This window comes from Orycteropus afer, unplaced genomic scaffold, assembly GCF_000298275.1.
Source record: "Orycteropus afer afer isolate SDZICR_OR568_19922 unplaced genomic scaffold, OryAfe1.0 scaffold00003, whole genome shotgun sequence".
Classification (NCBI taxonomy): Eukaryota; Metazoa; Chordata; class Mammalia; order Tubulidentata; family Orycteropodidae; genus Orycteropus; species Orycteropus afer.
This window is the reverse complement of record NW_006921590.1, coordinates 19,309,871-19,327,592: the sequence shown is the minus strand read 5'-3', so window position 1 is coordinate 19,327,592 and position 17,722 is coordinate 19,309,871. Positions and strand designations below refer to the sequence as shown.

The 17,722-nt window shown below is 36.3% G+C and overlaps 1 protein-coding gene across 1 annotated transcript in view; it reads right to left on the bottom strand.

The window, feature by feature from the left end:
- Window positions 1-17,722, bottom strand: part of SATB1 (SATB homeobox 1) — an 83,105-nt gene that overhangs the window by 46,572 nt on the left and 18,811 nt on the right. The window contains exons 5-6 of the mRNA XM_007936582.1: window positions 11,760-11,871; window positions 8,961-9,415 (exon numbers count right to left, since the gene is read on the bottom strand). Of these exons, the coding sequence (XP_007934773.1) occupies window positions 8,961-9,415; window positions 11,760-11,871 (567 nt within the window). The remainder of the gene's footprint in view (window positions 1-8,960; window positions 9,416-11,759; window positions 11,872-17,722) is intronic.

The following is a 17,722-nucleotide window of genomic DNA, read 5'->3' as shown; positions in this document are numbered from 1 at the left end:
CCAGAACCTATATGAAGCAGAAGCCTGTCAGAGAAGGAAAATGTAAATATTAGGGTAGTGAAGACGGGGCAATCTACTTCCCTAGTGATACTACCTCGGAAACCCAAGGAGAGGTCGCTATGAGTCGGGACCCACTCGACGGCACATAACAACAACAACAAAAGGCATCTGACTGCTATTCAGAAGGCCGGCGATTCAAACCCACCAGCCACTCCTCAGAAGAAAGATGGGGCAATCTATTTCCCTAGTGATACTGCCTCGGAAACCCAAGGAAGGGTTGCTATGAATCTGATCAGACTCCATGGCAGTGAGGGGGAAAAAGAGAGTGATAAAAAAGTGGTTAAGACTGCACCTTGTCAAAGATGGAAAACTTGTAGGATCTGGAAAAACAAGGCAGTCTCACCGAGCTCCGCTCTCATAGGTTTCACAGTATTAAAGTAAATGACACCAAGTGTCTCTTTCAATTTACCACTGAAAGAAAACTACAGACTCCCCCAGATGATTCTAAACAGTATTTTGCGCTATAACCTGAGGTGACAGGGTGAAAATGTGAAGTTCAGAAATCATAGGTAAAATTTAAAATACATAACGACTTTTCCATACTGCAAAAGTCTATCACAGCAAGCCAAGGAAAAGAAGATTTGTCCAATTTTCCTATAATTATCAAGTGTCATGGTTGTGGAAAAAAAATGTAGTGTCAATTTAGGGACTAAGAATCATTATTAATGATTGAAATGATTGAAGAAATTTACAAACCACTAGAAAACTTTTTGGTACCTCTCTCCCCAGGTAATAAAATATTAATTTCAACTATTTTTTTAACTTTTGGAAGATTGCTTTTAAAAATGGTTGCTTTCCCCCACTCTGTGCAAGGGATTTTATGAAACAGGGAAAGATTTTCTGTCCATTTTATAAGGGCTGAGTACCCTTGACTCTTCAGTTTTGTACATGAAATAATGCCTGGGATACCAAGACACTTGCTTTCTATACTTTGTCAGAGTATCAGCTTCTCACAATTTAGATCAGAACAAAATTTCATCAAGGTTTCTATGTAAATTGCAAATGTTACTCTCCCATAACCAGTGGCAATGGTTAAAGGGTACATTTTTTGGGAACTGTAAATGTCACTACTCGGAAGGAAGGTTGGGCAATCTACTTCCGTAGTGATACTGCCTCGGAAACCCAAGGAAGGGTCGCTAAGTCGGATCCGACTCGCTGGCACATAACAACAACAACAAATGTCAAAATAATCTAGCCCCAAAATTATAACACCCAGGGCTTTTCATGGTTTTCTAGAAGTGTAAACTTAGCTTTGTTTCCAGTTCTTCAGTGATAATGTACCATCCTGACCAAATGTAACAGTTGAGTGCAGACAGTATAAAATCAGTCCATTTAAAAAATGATCTGCTGTTGTAGTTGTGTGTCATCAAGTCGCCCTAACTCACAGCAACCCCATGTGACAAAGCAGAACTGCACCATAGGGTTGTCTTGGCTATAATCTTTTATGGAAGCAGATTGCCAGGTCTTTCTCCCATGAAACTGCTGGGTGGGTCTGAACTGCCGACTTTCTGGTTAGCAGCTGAATGCTTAACTCTTGTACCAACAGAGCTTCTTAAAATAATTTACAGGCTGCTGTTTTAAAAAGAAACTCCAACATGATCACTGAGTTTAAGAGTAAATTTTTAGAGTTTCTCAGTCTACTAAAACCAGAAAACTGGCAATAACATGAACTTTCAGTTTCATCAGGAAGAAATGTGACTAAAGAATGAAAGGTACATGGACTTTCATTTGTGATACTGACAAGCAATGTTTCAATTGTGTCTACAAAAGAGTAAAACATCCAGCCAATTTAACTAAAATCCCATCAAACAAGCAATCATCCTGTGATTTAACTTGCACAAAGCCAACTAACTAGATTGACTATATTTTTGATGTGTCATATTAAAACCAAGAAGTATAGGTCTCAAAAGAAAGAAAAGAAAAAACTGAAGGTAAGTGTACCCAAGAATATATTGGAAACATATTTAAAACTGTGCTTGGCAAAGCAAAATATACCAACCACATAGAAATACAGGGATGCAAACATACACTTCTCACAGGATGTTATATATTGTTATTATTGTGTGTCCTAGAGTCAATGCTGACTCATAGCATACTGTAGGACAGAGCAGAACTGATCCATTGAGTTTCCTAGGCTATAATCCTTATGGAAACAGATTTTCATGTCTTTTATCCTGTGGAGTACTTAACTATCGTGCCACCAGGGCTCCTTTGATATCAATATCGTATATGATAAATTCCATGAGTATAATAATCTAACATTCATTTTTGTCATCCCAGCACAAGGCCTACCATTGTAAGTGTTTGAAAAAAATATTTACTAAATGGATTAATTCTGTATGTACATACCACAAGAAGAAAAGAAAAAAATCCAAATTACTGATAGAAACCTAAAAACAAGATATGCTATCCATGGGTAAATTCTAATAGTAATCATTAGCACTCAGGATGGACCTGCAATTAAAAGTTTTGGGACCCTTTGTGAGATATTTATCTATTCTAATAGTTCAGCAATTTTTTTTTTTAGTTCAGTTGACTGTGTGTATATGTATGTGTGTGTGTGTGTGTGTGTATAGTCCCTTGGCATAATCTGTTGTTTTAAATTTATACATATATACACACACACACACACATACATACATACACATACATACATATATACATACATGCATATATATTTTTAGGGGTGTTAATGTACTTGGGAAACTTGAAATTAGACATTAGCAAATCTTAAATAACAAAGTAATATATATTTCTATTAGAAATATTTCCTGAGAGCAGAAAACTATAGTGAGAAAAGCAAATGCATGAAATTAATACATAATATATACTCTCTGACATCTTGCTAACATAGGACTAGTCACCACTATATGGCTTAAAATAGAAAAGAGCATGTCATCATGCAGAGAATTTAGAAATCCCTCTACCCTTATTTTGACATTGGCATGACTTCCCATTTGAGCGTACAAATGTTTTAGGGGCAAAGGATTTCATTTCCACTTAAATTAATTATTCCAATGGATCATCTGCAGTTTTTGCAGATGCTTTGAATATGTTGAAAGTTCTAAAGCAATGTTTCAAGCCCTTAAACACTCAAGAACTGTAACGCAGCCAGTGTAGACAGTCTCAGGTGTTTGAGAAACCTTTTGGGGTGTTTTTTTTTTTTTTTTTTTGGGCCCAGAGCTTTCAGTGAGGGGAGTGCCCCCTGGTGGAAATGCTTGAAAATATTGTTAGAAAATGTTTGATTAGTGTGTTAATTACCACAATTTTTTTTTTTTTTTGTCATTTAGAATAATTCTAGATGCAAAATGATAACTATCAGAACCCAAATATGGGAATGCTTATTTCAGTCCTATTTGGGGCTTGAATAGAAGTATTTATGAATTCAAGACGTATGCTGCCTCTGTTTCCTATCCCCCATAGTTGAAAATGCAGTACAGACTTGTTATTTCCAGTTCATTATTTGTAATCACCTATGGGTGGATATTAAGAGAGACTTTTTCCCCAAAATTATTTTTTTTTATGCTAAAAAATAGTATTTCAAGGTTCTCATATAACTTACTTGCCATTTCATAGAACATGCTGAAATACCAAGATTAAGCATATAATCAATATTGCACACCTATGGCTGAACTAATTAAACAGAATTCATTAGTCATTCCTGTTTTTGAAAAGAACTTGATAACTGGTACGTTATGTAGGAAGTTACCAGCACATGGTGAATAGGAATTTTATTGGAAATGAGAAGCTGCCTTTCACTGGGACTTAGTATCATACAAATAATTAGATGTGTGTTCTATATATGAAAACATAAAACTACTCTGCATTGTAGTTACACAGTGGTTAAGTGAGAATTCTATTTTTTTTTTTCAATTAAAGAATTTACTGATGAATTCGTAAACCTTTTTTACATTCCAAAAAGAGTTTACAAGTTATTACAAGTAAAATTCATTAGTAATTGTAAAAGAAAGAAAACCTTCAATAAATATTATCAGTACTTCCAAAAGCTAATTATGAATTCTTTAAAACAGCAGATAAGCGAAAGAGACTGCCAATTTGAACAAAAAGCCTGTCTGGCCTCCCGTTTGTCTCCTCTTTGAACATAATCACTGATTCAAACAGATATTATCAGCCTCATGGAACTTCAGAGTTCTCAAAAGGAAAATATGATTTCATGAAACCTCCCCCAAAAAAGAAAATACATAAAATTTTCTTCAAGGCTACCTGTGACTCAGTTGTTTGGTGAATTTTTAATCACATGTCCAGGTGAAAGACTATTTTCAAATTCCACCTACTACCCTTGGACTCATGCCAAGTAAGTTATACGCAGATGCATTTATCTTTGTCGTTTGGTAGGCTAAACGAGCACTGTCACAATAGGGTAATAGCACCTTTTTTACCTTTTATTCAATAATGATATGGATAGTGGACTTTTCTTAAATTACACTGTGAAGAATTATAGGAACACAGTAGCAATTTCTGTTATACTTAAGCAGGCAAATTTCTCTCCACCACATAATTTACAGAACTCAAATTCAATAAAACATTACATGATGGTCCATTACTGTTATCAGTTTTGAATAATCCATCTTCATTCTTCATTTTACTGGAAAATAAAGTGTGCCAAAGACAAGAGGAGGGGGGAAAAAGAAGAAAAAAGCCACAGAATAGGATCAGAGTTAAATTCTGAGTGTTGAAAAAAGAAAAAAAAAAAAGGCACTAAAAATGTATTTTCTTCTATCATGACCTTTAAATAGTAATATTATAGAGAGGTGAACTGAAAACTATAAATCTCAGAGGCTTCGGCAATTATTTTTAGCCATAGGCTTCCATTAAAAAGACATCAAATAAGAATAACTGAATGAATGGCACGTACTAAAAGCGGGTCTCTTCAACAGCAATTAAAGAACATATGCCCATAAATTCAGAGGGGAAAATTTCCTTAAAACAAATAATTAGATAAACTTCACCACAAATTTTCAGAAAAGGGAGACTTAAAAAAATAAATAAATAAAATAATAGTCCTATGTGGAAGTCTTAAGAGAGGGTTATGTTTTAATTCAGGAGAACCTATTAGGATTATGAGGAAAGTCTCCAATTTAGAATTAAAACATGAAACCCAGGATTTTCAAAGGTATACAGAGCTGTCAATGACTAAAACATTCTTGACTCATATCAGAGTTATCTATTATATTAATGTTTTAACATACTGTTTATAGGATACAATGACTTTATCTAATCATATCATATAACTTTGATTTGTATATACATATCTTATATTACTTTTTTAGCTTGGGGTTGGAATTGCACATTGCAATAAGTATACACAAATGTGTGATGTGCGATTTAACTCTGCAGAGCTCCCTGTCTATACATATGCATTAGCATGTGTATTTTCGTACTCCACGCTCACACCATACACTCTCACTCTGCACCTGCTTTTATTGAAATGCATACACTTTGAAATAAACACACTACATGCATTCATATGAATGTATAATCATTAAAATAAATGCAGCTGTGTGTATGTGTGCGTGTGTGTGCTGGTTTTTAAGTATGACCACCCAAAATACATGCATGCTTGCGTGTGCAAAAGCTAGTTCTCAAAAACTGAACACTTATATAGACAGAAAATTATTCTTTATTTAAATCAAACAGCTTCAATTATGACCCAACATCCACTTTTACTGGGGAGTATCACATACCAAAATAAAGGTTTAAAATCATACCCCTTTATCATATAGGGGCCCAAATACTGTTTTAGAAATGACTTTTTCTAAATGGGCTATTCTTAGAGGGCTCTGTATCAAGCTGTACCAAGTTCTCATTCTACTCTCGGCCTCGGAAAAAGAAAGCCACTCTTTTTGACGTTAACCACAGAGATGACTATCTTTTCAAATTGATTAATAGAGAATCTTGCCTTTCTTCCAGTAACAAATCCTATAGATATTCCTGGAATTTGTCAATGTGAGAAACAAAGGCAGAACAAACGGCCAACTTTTCATAGTCATGGATATAAAATCACAACCCAAGAGAAGAAAAACTATACGGATAGGTGGTGACTTCACCCTCATCTCCTCAGCCCAACTCATCTGCCATTTTTTATCATATAAACTTTCCTTAATGATTCGAGAAGTAAGTATTTGCTCAATTTTTAAAGTGATAATCAGTAAATCTACATGTTGTTTGGGACTATTTCAATGTCATCTTTGTCTGTGGGCTTTCAATTCTATTTAACAAATACTATCTAAACTTTTGATTAAATACTTGTCTACTTTTTTTGACCAGTACAAAGAAGTACTATTAGTTACTGCTAGCTTAAAAAAAAAAAAAAAAAAAAAATTAAAAAGGCTACCAGAAATGGGAAATATCTAGAGGGCTTTTATTATTATTATTATTCATTCATTCATTCTTTTATTTTTTAAATAATTATTCCCTAACTAAACAAAAGGAGCTCTGGTGGTATAGTAGTTAAGGCATTTGGCTAACCAAAAGGTCAGTGGTACAATCTCATAAGCTGCTCTGCAGAAGAAAGATGAGGTAATCTGCTTCTGTAAAGATTTATAGCCTTGGAAACCCAATAGGGGGCGCTAAGAGTCGGAATCAACTTGATGGTGGTGAGTTACGAGTTTTAAATAAACATAGGGGTTTTATGTACCAGCTAATAATGAATACTTTAAGTTGTAAAAATACAGAAGTAGGTAAAACCATAGAACTTAAACCTGACACATAATCTGCAATTATCCTTTTAAAAAGAGATGAATAATGTACCAAAAAAAAAAAAAAAAAAACAGATGAAGAAACTGAAAAACAACAACACTGAGTTAAGGGCTTTGTCAGGTCTCCTAACTCCCAATCTCGTTAAGGCAAGCCAAAAATAAATCACAGCTGGGATTTTCCTAGGTACAGAAACTCTGCCAACAAGGAATTAATAGTAGATTATTTTTGTACCAGGATTTTATACTCATAATCATGTAACAATATAACTTAAATAGGAAAGAAATGTATGAGTGAGTCAGGCAAAACAAAAAACAAACAAAAAAAAACACTTCACAAAACAACCAACAGTGATAAACCAGGAAATTTGAAAGGATCTAATGCCCTCATTCTAATCAAAGTTATGCGTTCTTTTAGTTTTTTAGCATGCCTGGGCTAAAAAATAAACCGCATATATATCATCCTTGTTTCCAAACAAATTAAAAACATTTTTTTTTCTTACAGTGTATATAACACAATCAAAATACGTTTAGGGTTCCCAAATATCTTTATCTTACTTCTCATATATCATATTTTCTCCATGCCTTTCTAAAACATCTTCTATGCGGATAGTATCTTCACTGGAATTTGCCCAGGAGGACAAAGGTATCAACACTTGGGGTATATTCAGATCTCATTGAGAGGTCTAGAATAGGAGCCTGCAAAGTAAGGCCTGTGGGCCAAACCAAACCCATCACCTATTTTGCAAATAGTTGTATTGAAAGATCACAATTTTGTGAAAGAGATCTACTGGCCTTGAAAGCCTGAAATATTCATTATTGGGCCCATTACAGAAAAAAATTTGCTGATCCTTGGTCTAGAGAATGAGGTTTAGAAGAATATTAATAAAATGTAAAGAGGGGAGAGGACCAGGTTAAAAAGCATTTTATGTTAATAAGCCATATTACTGTTTCCTCAAAATGGCCACATAGGATTAAACAGCAGAAATTGCTACTGAACCTCAAGATTGTTTTTTTTATTTTTTAATTTAAATTGTAGGATAACTTCCAGGGAACATGTATATGTATGGTCATATTTGATATGGGTGGTGTTACGGATTCTATTGTGTGCCCCCAGCCCCAAATGTGGTAAAGTCTTAACCCCTGTATCTAGAAATTTGATGGCTGGTGTGGAAACAGGTTTTCTTTTGTTAATGAGGTCATAAGGTGCTCCAGTGGTATGGTGAATAAGAGACTTGACTGCTACTAGAAGGTGAGTGGTTCAAAACCACCAGCTGCTCTATGGAAGGAAGACTGGGCAATCTACTTCCATAAAGATTAACAGCCTCAGAAACCCAGTGGGGTCCACTATGAGTTGGAAAGGACTTAATGGCAATGAGTTTGGTTTGGAATGGGGTCATACCATCATAAACCTAATCACATCAGAGTGGTATGTTATGACAAAAAGCAGAACAGGCAGTGAGGGACAGGAACACATATACACACACAGAAGGAACAGTGCACATTGTAAAGACCAAGCATATGATTCTGCATGCCCAGAAACGGCAAGGATCACCAGGCGGCATCAGAAATGAGGAGGGAGGCCCATCGAGGAAATCAACAGTCAAGACCTCGATTTGGAGTTTAGTCTCCAAAACTGTAAGAAAGTTTCTGTTCTTCAAAATTGCCCACTTATGGTACATTTGGTACAGCCGCCCTAGGAGAAACTAAGGCAAGTGGTACCATGGGAAGGACCACAAAACTAAACTCACAGCCATCGAGTCAGATTCAACACATAGTGACCCCTCCTTGGGTTTCCGAGGTGGTATTACTATGGAAGTAGATTGCCCAACCTTTCTTCTGAGAAATCCCAATGACCTTGAGCAAGTTGTGAAACTTTTCTCAACCTACCAACAAGTCTATAAAAGCGTGGATAATGCCAGTATGAAATATTTTTGGTACTGATTTTTTTTCTTTCAAGTTCCCTAAATCTGGATCAATCTGTACACAGCTTTCCTTGGAAAACTAAGATGTTATGGGGGAAAAGTGATAAAATATAAGCACCACCAGAAACAATCAATATGATCACATGGGAAAAAAAAAAGGGTAAAATACTAGCATATAGTAAAAGCATAAACATGAGGATCAACAAGACTAAGAAAAGGGATGGAGAGAAGACTCGTGTACAAGCAGAAAAAAACTAACCTGAGTTCTGTTAAAAGCCACACGTGCAAATACTGCCTGGGAGATTCCTGCTCGTTTCAGTTCATCACGTACCCACTGGTAGATTTCGGAAGACACCTCTGTGTTGGTAGAAACCTGTTGCTCCAAAGGCTTATTCATAGATCTACTGACAGGGGGAGGGTGGTTCAAGTACTGTTGGTTTAAGGACTGCTGGGCTAAAAGTCTATTCACTGCATACTGCTGGTTCAGCAGCTGAGCCATCACCAGCTGCTGGTTGACCAACTGAGGACTGATGGGCGTTGACACAAGCCCAGGGTGCAGGTTCGGAAGAGGGGTCCGGACAGAGGGCTGGCTGCCATGGGAGAGCTGTGCGGGGGATGGAGGCTGCTCGGCTGTGTTCCCTGGGACTGGCTGCTGGCCAAAGTTGACATGGTTTGCACCTTGCTGGGATAGTTCAGAAAGACTATCCATTTCAACTGAAGTGAACCAAAAGTAAAAAGCATGTTAAGCCAACAATGATGAACAATGATAAGCATTTCTAACCATTTTCCAGACAAAAAGAGGAGGCATAGGGTGTAATCAAGATCTCACTAAACCCAGAGAATTTCAAGATGGAACTCAAGCAGCCTGTGTTTTTCCTTTCCTTTTCTGCACAATCTCACCCACTTTGAAAAAGGGACAAATACTCCTGATGTAATTTTTTAATGTGGCTCAGATTTAAGGCATAAAATCAATTCTTCTCAAGTTCTATGGTGACTAGTTTTGGGTGCATACTGAAGTGGAAGTTATTCACTCTCACTGATTACCCCAAGAAGGCTTATAAGCAATGATATTTATTGTAAAGAAATGGCTTCCAGAAGAATATCATTTGCTCAATGGCAACTAGAACCAGTGAGCTGAGCTAAAAAAACATACATATTGAACTAAAGGAAAAAGAAATTTACAAATATTCTCATGATAAATATTAACAGTTACTACTCTAGGCAAAAGATTTGGAAGAAAAGACATAAAATGTTATCTATGTTCAATTTTTATCTCATAGTGAATATAAAAAGATTCAATATAATAAAAAAAAAGATTAAATATGATTATAATAAGAAGTAATAATCATGGAGTATACATTGGACACTGTGTTGAGCATTTTATGTGGCTTATTTCATTTAATTCTAACCACTATAGGAGAGAGGTATATCTGTAACTATTTCTTAGAATGAAGCTAATGATTGTGTGGCAAGTCAGCATAGATGGTACTGCTAAGACCCAAACGTTTCTTCAAGGAGCTATGGCTATCTCCAGATGCTACGAACAACCCGAGAGAACGGGGTGGGGAGGTGTTCTGGTACAATGGTGATGCCATCATGATTTTACAATTTATTATGAGTGCTTCTTCTTTGGCTGGATCCCTCATGTGGACTGGCTGAGCGTCAGCTCCAAGTGTGTCAAAATCTTTGCTGCTGCAGTGACGAGACTGGTTTGATGCTCTTGACTGGAAAGCCTAAGCATGAAGCTTAGACAGGCAACTCTTTCCAAACAGCACACCACACTTCCCATGTACTGACCCTGGCTCCTTTTTAATCATCATTTCTCTTTTCATTAAATATTCAGATTTTATATTTAGAAGAATTTATCATATTGCTATAGTCACTGATATATGCAAAATATAACTAAGAATTGGGAGAAGAAGCCTTCAATTTCTACCAGTGATATCACCCCAAGTGGGCCAGTGATATCAGCCCAAGTGGGCCATTCACAGAGAACAGTAATTCAAGCAATTATTCCAAAAATGATGCATTGTCTTCATTACAGCCTTCAGCTATAAAAGGCAAGGAATCTGTTTTGGTAGATGGATGGGTTTTGTTCAAATATTAAAAGCTAAAACATGCTCAAGTTTCGGGTTCTCTCGTCTCTTAAAACCTTTAGGAAAAGTTATTATTGTTGTTATTATTAAATGAATGTAATGGAGATAAACAGAAACAGATTTCCAACAGGGCATAATGCTATGCATATTAAACATCCCATTTCACTATTATTTTAAAAGACATTATTTGGAGGGTACAAATTTGGGGAAGGAAACATTAATAGAAGTTAAAACATTAACCTTAATCACACTGTCTCCTTCTGCAAATACTAACAAACTCACTGGGGAGAAAATGTCATAATCTAAATGCTTCGGTAAAACATACAACTTTTATCTGTCATTTTACACTGCAGATGATTTTAATGTATTTCCTGTGTAACAAATATTGACCTAAAATTACAGGTTAAGATAGGATATATTAAGGCACAATACTGGGACTAAATGTTTAAAAATCATGCAGTGACTTTTTTGGTATGGCTGGTAGAGTGGTGAGATCATCAACGTCTTTTATGCATAGGGGAGAGGGAATCTGAGCCACATGATTTCACTTGTGGAAACTTGTCTTTTTCCTTAAAAATTGGGTATAAAAACAGCCACCTTCTCTCTCAAAAGCAAAAACAAAAACCTAAATGCTTGATTTACCTCTGCAAGAAATCACAGCTAATATTAGTTATTCAGGGCCTGGTTAGGTCTTTACTGAGATGTTAAAAAATGACAGCTCCCCTCCTCACGCCTCGATTTCCTGCATGTCTGACAACCAAGTCAGTTTGCCTGATTTAAACACAAACATTTATTGAATTTAATTATCTCATTATACTCATACCCACCCCCCACCCCCAAAGAAACATTCCAAATTGATCTCTAATTGGGCAATCAAAAGACCTGGCTTTAGATGTGACTTTGATAAACCTCCAAATGACATAGAATGTATGTAGCCACCACTGCAAGGGTTTTTTGCTTACCCATCATATCTTTTGTCTTCTTGAAATGTTTGTACCACCTTCCAAATTCTTGACATTTTGCTGCTGAGACATTTGCATAGTAAGTGCTGTTCACAATGGAAGAAATCATACTCTGCATGAAGAGCAGGGGGGAGAACATTTGTAATACATAGCAGAACGAGATGCAACACAGAACTTATTATAATTGTGGAAACTGTATTTTTTTCTTTTAATCAACTGAGTACTAATACAGTTTTGTTTCACACTTTAGCCCAAAGTCTCAACTTTTTGAACTTCATTAAGTAGATTGTAAATGCTTATTTAAATAGAGAGCCCACTGAGACCAGTATAAAACTATCAAACCCAGACTTGGCTCCAGGATTTATGGAATCTCTATCAGTGTCATCTAATTCTAGGCTGACAAACCTTCACCAATTCCAATAAATCTAAACATGTAAAGATGAATTTATGATTGCAATCTATAAATAGATGCAACTTCGAGGTTCAGCAAATGCATTCTACATCCTTGTGCTTAAAGTGAGGTCCAGAGACCTGCAATATCAGCAACATTTAGATTCTTGTCAGAAACAGAATCGTGGGTCCTACCCTAGACCTGTTCATTCAGGACCTGCATTTTACCAAGTTCCTCAGGGTATTCACATGCACATTAAAATTTGAGAAACACAGCTTGAACTTGCCATTCCTTTCATTTGGATATGCCTTGGAGGTGCACTAACACTGTTAAAAAGTTGACTGACCACTTTCAAGGAGAAACAAACTACCCACAATGATCCTGCATCAGAGGAAAGACAGTTCTGCAATTTTACTGCTACCTTCACTTACAGTAACAACTTGAATTTTGAATTTCAGGCTGATCCTAACAACTTAAATATATACATTTCATGCGCACTGAATTTCTCCAGGATACCACAAAGAAAATTCTGTCACTTGTCTTCATCCTGCTTTAAATAAAATCCCTAGAAATAAAAATTGTCTACAGTTTAAACATATATATTTAATTCCTTGACAATGATTTTGGTGTATTACTAGGAAATTTTCTTTTTAAACACACCTTCAATAAAGTAAAGTGTTTTCTTCCCAGCAAATTTTGGTTATGGTAATTTCAGCGACTTAAGTCATGGTTCTTTTTAACTATAACACCCACACTCTCTAGTATCAGCTAAATTATATTCCTATTGAGTCTTAGAAATAATTAGACTTCGGAACACTAATCCATCCCACACCTCATGTGAAGAAACACAAGCACTCATATTTCAGACTTCAGTTGGTCTATGGTGAAGAAATTTACAGAAGGTGGTATTGTTCTGGGAGGCAGTGAATAACCAGAAAAGCCAGTCTGGCTACAAAAGTATTTCTATATCATTATTTTAAAAAGCTACTCCTAATTTAAAGCAGTTTTGATTATTATGGATTCTTCCTGAAATTCATTATCAATGTTAATTTTGTACCATGCACACATTTCAGTAATATGCATTATTTTAGGGATCTTCAAAAAAATTTCATGAATGACATGCTAGAATATAGTATTTACATAAAACACAGCTATATCTCCAAAGAGACACTGTGATTTTTTTTGACACTTTCTACTTTAGAGTCATTTTCACATTTTATTTCTCTAAGAAGACATTCTTAATGTGCTCCTGATGCTCCACCATTAATCCAATAACTGGCAATTTCACTAAGAGCCTCCCACAGCCCATAGTGCAAAAAGATACTTAGCAAGGTTGCCAAAACCAGAGCCAGAAGATTACCTGATCCAGTTAACAATCCGTCAGCTTCAATCACACTTACTCTATTTTAATAATGGATCAATAAAGTTGGACACTAATAAAACTATTGAGATTGCTGATGGATAGTGGTGATTCTGCAAATGGATGGCAGTTGATGTTCTTCCACTTTGGTTCAATATTTAAAAAATTATTACTCTTATACCTAGACATTCCAGCAGTTCCTTACTGCTAATATAATAGTTCATATGCATTTTAGATGCAGAAAGACAAAGAATATCTAAATTTTACTGAAATTTTTGACAACCAACCAATCTACTTCAGTGTTGTCAATAGTCAAACATATGAAACTTGCTTTTTGTTGCACAGCTACTATGGGATACAAAATGAATGAGATATAGCCTCTGCTCATAAAATACATGAACAACTTCAATTTAACATACACCAAGAATTAAAAAGATATGGGGGAAAAGGAAGATGGAACCATAGTGCATAAAAAAAATTAGGGTGAAATATTTTTTAAAACTAGAGCCAAGGAGGGGTCACTATGAGTTGGGTCCGACACGACTGCACATAACAACAACAACAACAGAGCCCAGATGTCATAGTGCTATACAGAGTTCATTATTATCCATATATGGAAAATAATATCCATACATGCATGATCAGCAAAGCTTCCCAATACCCTTGTTTAACCCTACACTGACTGATAGGCTTCCATCCTTAATTGACTCACTGATGCTTTCAACTCTGTGTACTTAAGGAACCCTGATTAATGTCAGTATCAGCCTAAGAAAGACATACATGGAAAGGCAATCCACAGGTATGATGCATGCCCATGGCTTCTTGTATTCCCTATCTTTCTGTGCTTTGAGGAGGTTTGTGAAATAGTCCATAACTGAGGTAATTCAGGGTCACTTCTATTTTTACTGGAAAAACCTGCAATAATCAGTACAACTACATTCTCATTTAGCCACTGTAGGAGGGGTTTTTGTTATTGTTGTTTTCACCCCCTGTGGTGAAATCCCTACTCAAGTGACATCTGAATTAGATTGATGAGTTTCAAGGGCAGGAAAGAAAGATTTGAGAATCATGTAGGGGACATAGCATCTGAAAGATCTCTTCAGTATTATAATCTAAAATTTGTAAAACCAGAAACACTTATAGTTTTGATAATACAAATAAGAGAAATCCAAGTTTGTCAATATTTTCCCAGGTGGAGGGGATTTGCAGAGAGCAGACTATGTCCCAGATTCTAAAGGTGAGAGGCTTGGTTGGAATTCTTAATGTCAACCAACAAAACAGATTGGTTTTAAAAGATTACACTAGGTTATGAGTTCATACAGGTTTCAGGATCCATCCTATCTTCTACCCCAATGCCTGGCATATGAACTAAATGTTCATTTTATGAAACAGAATCAAACAAATCTGTGTTCAAATTTAAGAGGTATCACACATTGGTGGTGTGACCTTGGGGAAATCAACTGATCATTATATCTCAATTCCCCCACATAAAATGTTAATGACAGTAACACTCACCTCACGGGGTTGTTCTGAGAATCTATTTGTTTTATCATTTTCATTCACTTAGCATATGTTTATTGATTTCCTACTATGTGTCAAGCACTATGCTAGTCACTAGATAAACAATGACTTGAAGAGACATACTATCTATTCTCATGGAGCTTATATTCCACTAAACCAAAAAAAAAAAAAAAAACAGAAAACAAACTCACTGCTGTGGAGTCGGATCCGACTCATAGTGACCCCTCCTTGGGTTTCTGAGGCGGTATCACTACAGAAGTGGATTGCTTAACCTTCTGAGGAGTGGCTGGTAGGTTTGAACCACCAGCCTTCCACTAGGAAAGACAGATAATAAATAAAATAATGTGTGTGATAAAATTAGCATAGAGCCTGGAACACACCAAGTATGGGCTCAAGAGATGTGAATTACTTTGACTACCCTCTGCTATAGGAGCTCTGGTAGCATAGTGCCTAAGGCACTTGACTGCTAAACAGAAGGCTGGCAGTTCAAACCCACCAGCTACTCATCAGAAAGATGATCCGTAGTGATACTGCCTCGGCAACCCAAGGAGGGGTTACTATGAGTCGGGTCCAACTCAACAGCACACAACAACAACAACACCCTCTGCTACTTCCTCCTCATTCAGCTTTTATTATATGGTTACATTTCAGATCAGTTGAAAGACAGTGCTGTAAAATTCAGAAGAGTATCAGATAAAATGTTCAAATGCTGTACCTTAAATTTTAAATAAATTTTCTTATGAAGAACAAGTATAATAAATGAGCAAGTTTCAGGTTGGAGCAAGGGATTATACCAAGGAGAAGAATATTTCCATTTGTTTCAATACTCCAACTTGGTGGCATGCATCTGGTAGCTGAGATTAAATACCACTCTTCTGAGTTGGATACCCGACCCTTGCCTTGTCCCATGGCTATCTTACAGGTGCTCATCCTTCAGGACACATAACAGGTATCATTGCTTCCACAAGGCTTTTCCTAACTACCTAAATATCCTGCATACAGCATCCTGCAAATAGCACTACCTGCTTCTAGCATCCTGCATGTAGCATCTTGTATTCAGCACACCATAGCACTTGTCATGCTGTTCATTTTCTACTGCACCTGGGTTTTATCTCAATATAGCTTGGACTCATCACAGGGCTGGACACATTAGGAGCTCAATAATGGGTCACTGAATTAAGTCATTACTGCAGAGCAACAGAAAAAAAGAAAACTTATTTTTTTCCTTAAAGGTCAAAGGTAGGTACAGCTTAATTGTCATGAACCTTTTAAATCCATCATTTTTAGCTTTCACAATACAAATCATTTCAAGAACCTTTGTTCATTAATTTGCAAGAGATCCCTTCCCAGGTTTTTCAAAATACATCCACACAGATGTCTCGGAAGTCTCAGTGCTTGGTGGTTATGTTATTCCAGTTCTCCCTGCATGTCTATTTATACGAGCTCTCCAAAGCACTTTGAAAAAGGCACAACTTGCATTGCAAGTTTTCCTATCCAAGGGCCAGTCTGTGTAAAACATAAATAAAATAATCAGCCTGACAAAACTTAGTCGGCTGAAATCCCAAGTTCGAAAGCTACACAGTGCCCCAATCAATAAATAGGCCACAGCTTTTCACTGTTGGGAAATAGAATTTAAAATCGGCAGAAATTGGCTGTGGGTCTCATAACCCCAGTGTGACACAATATTCTCATCCTAGGAGCCAAGTTGTAAGCTTTTCTAAGATCCATAAAGCACATGTCTACTCCCTATGAGGAGCTTTGGTTCTTTCTGAGAGTCTGCTGAAGTTCCGATCTGAAAGAATGCCATCTTCACAGAAACCCCAGTACTCTAGAATGATACCATCTGCCACAGGCTGAGCTTCCTTTTCAGCCAAATACATTATTTATAACCTTTCTAATTGTGAAAAGGTAAGGGTGGAATTTTTCTAAAGCCTGACTTAGATATAGTTAGAACATTCTGAACCTTTGCTCTAATATACTGTGGGCCTCTCATTTGAAATTTAAAAGAAAACAGAATCAACAAGGAATTGGCTGAGGTTACACAATTCCTCAAAATATTTTATTCTTTTAAACTCCTGATAGAAAATCGGATACACTGTAGGTACTATTTATAACACATTTAGAAACTGAAACACTTTTCTTTTTTCACTTGGTCATCTTAGTAGCCAATGAAGTGGTTTGGGGAGAGGTGAGATCTTTTCCAAAGAAGGTTCATCAACTGGGGAAAGGCGTTGATCTGATTACCCTTAAAATTGCTTTGTTGTGCCTTTAACAACAACAAAAAAAACCCACCCCAAAACAATGCTAATCAGGTTATTCAATCATTTAAACCAAAACTGTTCATGCTTTTCTGCCAAATCAACCAACCACAGCAAAATCTGTTATCTCTGATTGCTCAGCTTCCAGTCAAAAAACAGTTAACCCCCACTATACCAAAAGTTTTCCAAAATACCCTCAAAGCTCTGCAAGCTCACAGAGAATAGAGAGAGCGCCATGTCATCTTTAAAGGGTAACTGGAGTGCTGTACCGTATTTGCATATTACAATATACTCTAATAAACTAAACAGCCTGTACTGGAAGCCAGCAGTTGCCTAGCATTTGATAGGATCTCCATAGTGGCTTTATGTGCAGGTTTTTTTTTTTTTAACGGCAAGGCACTGTGATATCATGATCAAAACTTACTAAGGACTT